At 48.4% G+C, this 8,137-nt stretch overlaps 1 protein-coding gene across 1 annotated transcript; it reads right to left on the reverse strand.

The window, feature by feature from the left end:
* Positions 1 to 602: 602 nt before the first annotated feature.
* On the reverse strand, positions 603 to 7,137 carry LOC130405795 (protein furry homolog). The gene is made up of 3 exons (XM_056611019.1): positions 6,882 to 7,137; positions 4,358 to 4,557; positions 603 to 985 (listed from the first exon to the last, which is right to left on the reverse strand). The coding sequence occupies exons 1-3, from the start codon at positions 6,940 to 6,942 to the stop codon at positions 902 to 904; spliced, it is 345 nt and encodes a 114-aa protein (XP_056466994.1). The 5' UTR covers positions 6,943 to 7,137; the 3' UTR covers positions 603 to 901.
* Positions 7,138 to 8,137: the final 1,000 nt, after the last annotated feature.

The following is an 8,137-nucleotide window of genomic DNA, read 5'->3' on the forward strand; positions in this document are numbered from 1 at the left end:
TCTCTCGTCTCTCTCTCTCTCTCTCTCTCTCTCCCTCTTCTCTCTCTCTCTCTCTCTCCTCTCTCTCTCTCCCCCTCATGGGCGGAGGGTGATGGGAAGGCTGGGTGGGTGAGGGGGTTGGGGGGATGGGTTGGAGGAGGAAGGCAGGGCGGGAGAAGGTGCAGCTCCCTGGCACACAGGAAGGGTGGAGAGGCTGTGTGGGGGTGTGGAGGGGGGTGAGAGGGCAAGGAGGGGGGGGGGGGGAGGGGGAGTGTGCTGGGGGAGGGGAGGTGGGGATTCGTGGGGGGAACAATGAAGGCGCCCCTCATTCGACGCGGGACCGAGAAGAATCAGGGCTCTGTGAGGGAGTGGGGCGGAGCATAAGCCCCAGGCCAGGCACACACACGGCGTCTGTGGCCCTGAAAAGAGGACCTTCCTTCCGGGGCCCACAGGCCGGCCCCTGGACACACCTAGACCTGGGCAGCGGCCAGACCCTGAGGTAACCAGCCCCCGGCCCCGGGCCACGGCCTACGGGACTCCTTGTAGGGTTATGAGTAGCCCCCTTATGAGTAGCCCCCCCCCCCCCGCGTCAGGCTGGCGCCTTGCCAGAGGGCGGGGTTCGAAGGAGGGGATCGACTCAGTGGGCAATTAGTGTGTTGGACCGTAAAAATAAGGCCAGTGTTTCCTCAATATTAGCGAGTATGTTCTGTGTTCTGGTTTTCAACATAGATAAGTTAATACACGATGACTAACTGGGACATTTAAATATCCGCTGAATGATGTTGAATACAACTGAATTGTGATCATCTTGATTAATAACAGGGAAACTTTTTATGTTTCCTTTGTTAAATGTTATCCTGGTGTTTCGTGTATCTCATATCGCACGTGTCTAGTGAAAGTCACCCAGAATGTAAAACAGGGTTCAGTAGTGTGAGTATTGTGTTGCACTCACCTGGTCAAACTGTGGGTCCTCCCCCCTCTGCAGTGATTTGGTTAATGGTTTCTCCTGAAATCAAAGAAAAGGAGGGAAACATTATATTCGGTGTCGCTCCTCAAATACTCACAATCACACACCTAAAAGAAAAAAAAAAGATCCATCATCTCCATTGGGACACGTAATTGTACATGTCGGTAAGAGTGAAGAGGATGAAGGATGAGGTTCTGAGGAGTCCTTCATCACGATCAGAGAGAAGCGCCATCAGCCTGAGTCCATTAACCATGAGACACTAACGCTCTTCCCCCATTACAGCGGCCTTCACTCCGATGCACTTCTTCCACATATTTTCTTGGTTTGGACTTAAACATGTGATCAGAATCCCCCTGTGATTATCTCAACAGCGCAGTCAAACACACTAGATCATGGGCCCCTCGCAGACTTTACCGTTCTCGCTTTCAATTGTAATCGTGATAAGAGTTTTCCCAAGTATGACTGGTTGGTAAACTGGTGTCGGGACAGCTGATCTGACAGAGTTGGATGGTCAATGATCTTGCTATGTGTGGCTGGGGTTACGATGCAGATGAAAACGATGAAAAAAGGAGAGCCTGGATGTGGTTGGTAGGCATACAGTGAAACATCTTGAGACCTCACACCATACTCTTCTGTGTGCGCCAAAGGCTAATTTCAAATGAATACAACCTGGTCAAACCTGCCTGCTTATTTTTTCGAAATAGCCTGACTACAGATTTAAAATAGCTTGAAACTAACTCTTATCACAACAAACAAACTTCTGTTTCATAACAGCTTACTTTCTGTGCTATCTGAACCGAACACAGTAGTAGCTGACTGTTATGAGATGTTGTAGTAAATCTACAGCTGCACCGTATATCAAATTCCCATCCTTATCCCAATATTGATGTTAGCAAAAATGCACAATACGTCCCCCAACCTTGAGGGAAAGTTCCTGTATCTCTGTGGTGTCATGGTGGCCAGACAACACTGCAATATATCTGTATCGATTAATCTTCTGGAAGAGATCGCTAGCGCCTTGTATTGACCTGCTGTAGACTGTAAAAAGGCTCTTTTCAACTGGAATTCCAATTAAAGGGCAATGCTGATGAAACTGATGTTGACAAACGCTCACATGGGACGAGTCCATTGGTCCCCTCCTGACAGATAGTCAACACTGATAGGCTGACAATAGGCCTCTAATGTCCACATTGGCTCTGTTTGCAGCCTGATTCAGCATTATTCATATTCAGAAAGGCCGGCTCTGCGTTTCAAAGCACGACCACATCCCACAAAGTAAAAATCGAATGACTATATAAATAGAGACTCTTGTTTGCTGATAATCAAGAGCAGAGGGGGATACGTCGTTTTCTAATAAGCACCATGGCACGGCCTAATGAGGGAAATAGGGGACCGATTCCCTACAGGAGCCAGAGGAAGCAACAGCAGCGCTGTAATTAGGTAATTGAGGTCATTATCCCTGTTCCCTGCAGACCCACGGCCGGGGCCCACAGCTCCCTTGCCAGCTCCCGCACCACTCAGCAGAGCTGAGACCTCCAGGGTCGAGAAAGCAAAAGTCCTCAAAAGAATCCTGGCTCCAGCATCTGGATTCATTAGCTCTACCCAGAGGTAAGGGCTAGGGCTCTGAAGGGACTTAAGGCATTTGGTACAGAGTTGTCGACCACTGCTTGCATTGTCACAGTCATCCAACACACACATTGGGACTGAAAGCACTTAGTGTAGTCTAGGGTTAGACCCCGGATAGCCTAGGGTTAGTCTAGGGTTAGAGGGGGGTTGGACTTCCAGCAAAAAGGCACAGGGCTCTATTCCCATTGTCCACAGTGTCCCTGTAGGCATCAAAGAGACAGATACCTAAGCCCTATAGGCTCCTGGAAGACATTTAAGGATGATGGTAGTGGGGTTGGTGGTGGTGGTGGTGGAGGTGGTGGTGGGGGTGGAGGTGTTGGGGGCGTTGGTGGTGGCGGTGGTATTGGTGGTGTTGGTGATGGTGGTTGTGGGGGGTGGGGGTGGTGGTGAGGGGCACCCCTCCCTCCATTGACCTAGGCTCCCCGCCACCTATCTGTCACCCCGGTGTATTTATCGCGGTTGTTCCTGGCACTGCTCAGCCTTTTCCAGCCGCTGTGGTTAAAAGTGAGTGGCATGACCTTTCCCTGGATCCCAGGGAGGGCATTCCTCATCGGTCCTCATCACTTCAACATTTGTATGTGATTATCGTCGCATTACGGGAGGAAAGCACAGAGCCTCGATCATTGTTTTATGGATGCAACGGAAACATGTTATTACAATCTGTGGGACCTGTTGAAATGCAACCGGCGACAAAAACTGCAACGGCATGCTATTGGTATGCAGTGTGAGAAAACAGGCGCAACCAAATCAGCACGACCACATTCATATTCAAAACAAACAGCAGGATGATGCAATCCATTGGTAGAGCACCCACAGGTTATATCCCTGCCAGGTTAACACAGAGAACGACTGTGTACTTAAACTGAGAGCATCGGGCATATCTAAACGTGGGCATCACCCCTGGGTTGGAACAGGGAGACGGGGCCTTGAGAATCGGGTGGGTGCATCTCCTTGAGCACCGCAGTGTTCTCACTAGCATCTGTATGTTTGGACTGTTAAAAGGCAGCCAGTGTGGGAGTGTGGGAACACCGACCATGCTGTTGGATACTGACTTTAACTGCTGTTTGACAATGATATGTATATTCAGTGTGCCATGGGCCATGGCCAATCCCTCTGTAGGCCTTTACGCACCAGCTGGGATACAAAAACAACTGCCGTGAAAAAACACCACAGGCCATTTCCCAACATTATCCTCAGCAGCTGAACCCTTGTCTCGTAGTGATGTAAGCCTTTTGCAGTGATAGATCCCTGTAGGGGGATTCACGGTTATGAGTTTCATTAGCAGGACGTTGACATACGAGGCCAACCTTTCACACAGGGTGAGGTATGGGCAGTGGGCTGGTCCCCTGTGTGAAAGACTCTCAGAGAGTAGGCCTGCTGCCCTGTTTCACACAAAGGTCTTCATCCATCCTGACCTGGAACTACAAGAGGGCTTACCCTGCCTTACATCTTTCATACACTAAGCAAGGGTTCATTACTTTATGGCTAGTCCGATAACAATGCTTTAAACAAGTCATTCATTGAGTCGATTGCAATTAGCTAGCAAAGTGCTACCAATGTCGCCTCCTACATCCATATGCTATGTCATCATAAGCATCTGAGCACACTGTCTTCCTGTTAACAAGCCTGCTTTTAAAGACAATAACTATAAGGTGCACAAACAGTATCGTTCCACTATGAAGAAATGAAATCAGGATAAACAGGATGTTCAGGGCAATATTGACATAGCCATTGTCCCGTCATTGTGTGTCTGGTCTGGTGTGTGTTCATTTTTTGCTGACTCACCAGTGGCTCTGCCATGATGATGCGTATCTTGCGCTCTGAGGCGATGGTGAAGTTGGCGAACAGGCTCTTGAGGACGAACTCGCCCGGCCTGCTCTCGGGGTCCACGCTGATGGGTGTCATAGCTGGGGGGCCCTTCTCTCCCAGGGGACTGCAGACCGGAGCGATGGGGGGCTTGGAATATCCGTTCCCCACGGGCGACGCTGGAGCACAAAACAAACACACACACATCAAAACACATTTTAGCTTAACAGGCTTGCTAGCGTTTGCTTGAGGACCCCCCCCCCTCCCTGCGGAAAGCAGAAGGTGAGTTAAGGCCATGAGCTAAGGAACATGGCTGTGTTTACTGTAACCCAAAGATCACCAAACAGGGGATGGGGAAAGGCTACCGAAACCTAAGCCATTTCATTCCCAACATGGTGCTCATTCCTGGGGCAGTCTGTGCAAGGGGGCAATATCCTGCCTGCATGCCCTGACGTTGGTCTCCTCTCTCCTATCGCTGGAGAAGCGCATGTGTGGGAAGTTAAAACATTGCGGTGGGCAGCTGGTGTTTTCATCTGGCAACTGAAGCTATTGCAGCTGACCTTCGAGGGAATCTGTGCAGCACGTGACCCAAGAGTGCGCCGGCGATACGTTGAATAACACATGCCGTCGGATCAGTGCGCAAAACCGAGCGCGGGCGGCAGGATTTGATCTTGGTGAACATACAACGACGTTAGCAGAAATAAATAGTGGAGGACGTTCAACGCGTTTCTAATAAGCATTGTGACAAATGTTCACCTAGCATGAATCAATGCTATGGTTAGCTGCACTTCAACACTGTAAAATGCAGGATGAAACATAGAGGCTATTTCGACAGGCAAACAAGATTGATTGCAAAATGAAAAGGGCCCCCCTTTCTCTAGTGTTCTTGTCTGGGTGTGTGGATGTGTGAGTGTGTGCGACAACAAGAAACCTCAAACAGGAATGATTTACTGTCACATATCACAGCTTGTCGAATGTTATTGCCAAAACATGTAATTGTATACCAGAGAACATTTGTTGGCCGACAAAGCACCATTTCAACCACGCATTTCTATAATCATAAACATGTCATTAGAGTATTAGTTATGACACGTTGATGTGAATGCATTATTCATTATTATAAACATTTTAAAAGATGAAAAGGTAGGCGCAATATTAATATAATCAGTATAATTTTAAATATCTGATGTGTTATTAGACATTTGATATGCAATGATCAAACTATCCAAATTATTATTACACATTAATGCACATCATCAACAAAAATGATTTGTACTACTATAATATACTGTATGATGATCATGTGATTATTGATTTTGTCAATTTCCAGCGATATAGCCCTACTACGGTGAACTATTTTACTCTGCTTAACTGATCATAACGTTCAGTGTTTTTTATATTTTGTATTGAAAAGTTGCTAGCATATAGATTTAAAATGCACATTAACAACAAGGTGACGCACTTTCAATGATAGCACATTCATGAATGTGGTCATCACAGGAGCTGACGTACTTAGACATTAAGTAAGAAATTCTGAAAGGGGGGGCGGAAGTTAAGTGAATGAAACTTAAAAAAAAAAAGTCTAGTGACGCTGACTTCTGCTCCTTCAGGTAGGAAACACTGTGATCCATTCATTCAACGGTCAATCCAAAGACCTTCCTCATCATTACAATACTGCTAATGGGATCATTCCCTTATCACCCCCAACACCTCCATATCATTACGTCTCGTTACAGCTGCAGAGACCAATCGGCTAACCCAAGACACACAGTAGGAAGCTGTAAATGATCGTCTTTAACAACATTAGCAGCGTCATCAGCAATGCTCAACGAAGCTTGGCTCTTAAATCTTAAAGCCAATTGAGATGATAACGCTGGATGGAAGAAGAAGTGTTTCATCGTCTTTAAGGAAGTCATCTTTGTAGCAAGCCTTTAAACTGAAACCTGAGGAAGCGACACAGAAGTCATCCCTGGGTCAGGGGTCAGGTTTCAGGGATGTGACTACAGCACTAATGACAATAATAACAACAACAAACCCCAAAACAGGAAAAACTACAGGATTATCAATTCAACCTTGCTGAAATGAAACGTTGACATAGCAAGTCATGGAGTCACGGGAGAGAAACGAAATAAACTCAATGAGGCAAACCTGCAATAAGCCTATTAAACCCTTTAGGGCAGGCACAGAAACAGGAGACCCAAACTCTAGAAAGAAAGATGATTCTAGAAACATTTGGCGGGTCTTCTTTGCCCGTATCCAAAAAGGATCAACCTGAACAGTGCCAGGATTGGCCAGCATGCGTGTGTGTTCCACCTAGATACACACACGTCACACACACACACACACACACACACACACACACACACACACACACACACACACACACACACACACACACACACACACACACACACACACACACACACACACACACACACACACACACACACACACACCAAGCCAGGTCTTGCATCCAGCTGCCCCCAGGGTTTCAGACACCTACCCAGGCCCTTGATGAAACGGATAACGCTGGCCTTACTCCAGCACACGGCCATGCCATCCATGGCGGGGAAGGACGATAAGGGATCCAGGGTCACGGCTAAAACATCCTGCGTGTGTCCGCCGGCGGGCCGTCCGTCCTGTGCTGCTGCTGCTGCTGTGCAGCGGAGGGCAGCCCCGTGGGAGTGTGGCGGAGCAGCACTCGGAGTGGAAGGGGAGTGTGCGTCTGTCTGCCTTCTATTAGGGGCGGCGGTATACCTTGTGACCACCCAGTGCCTTCCAACAGTGAAGGTCAGACGTGCATTTTTAGCCGCGGCTCAACTCGCCAGTGAGGTCTAACATGCTATGGTGGCATAGTTGTGGGGCTATATTTATCCTGCTGTACACTCTATACGAACAGATTCACTCCCCGTCCCCGCTCCAACCAAACCAAACAACACCCACCCCCCCCCCCCTGTCTGTCTCTCTGGCCACGAGGCACAGACCAGCAGCGTGTAAACACCGCTTTCATAGCAGCGCTACCACAGATTCCTCCATGGGAAAGTTTGTCTGCGCTACAACACAGCTTTGCGAGACGAATGTACAACTTTTCCGGGAATAGAGAAACAGTAGCAAACTAACGGAGAGTCAGCCTTCAACTGTTCAACCGATGTTTTTACTGGTAAGTCGGTGCAAGTGTAAAAATACTTATCAAAGATTAAGATACAAAATAGATACAGTGCATTCTCACGGTGTAGCCTCGTGGACCGCCCATCGAGGCCATCTCAGCGTTCTGAACCTCGGGCTCCACATTGTATTTGAGGGAAAACATGGCATTTATAGAAAATAATACAAAGGGCATATTTAATAACACGTCTGCAGAGTGGAGAGGCTGTGTGAAAGGGGTCTTGTGTTGCTTGATTTCAGCCGAATAATAACAGCCAAACAAACCAGACAATGCGCGTGGTAACGGAGCCGGCTGTGGCGCGGGGAGCCGCGCTCCCTGAGCGGAGAGCGGGTCATGTGACCGCGGAGACAAGGGGCCGGGCCGCTCTGTTTATCAGCGCATTACATCATCGTCACGCAGAATCTCCCCCGGTGCAGCCGAGCTCCCAACTGCACAATGCTGGTGGCATGACAAGTGGTTCTCACACACACACACACACACACACACACACACACACACACACACACACACACACACACACACAACACACACACACACACACACACACACACACACACACACACACACACACATGGAAGCACACACAAACATAA

The sequence above is a fragment of the Gadus chalcogrammus genome, chromosome 16, assembly GCF_026213295.1.
Source record: "Gadus chalcogrammus isolate NIFS_2021 chromosome 16, NIFS_Gcha_1.0, whole genome shotgun sequence".
Lineage (NCBI taxonomy): Eukaryota > Metazoa > Chordata > Actinopteri > Gadiformes > Gadidae > Gadus > Gadus chalcogrammus.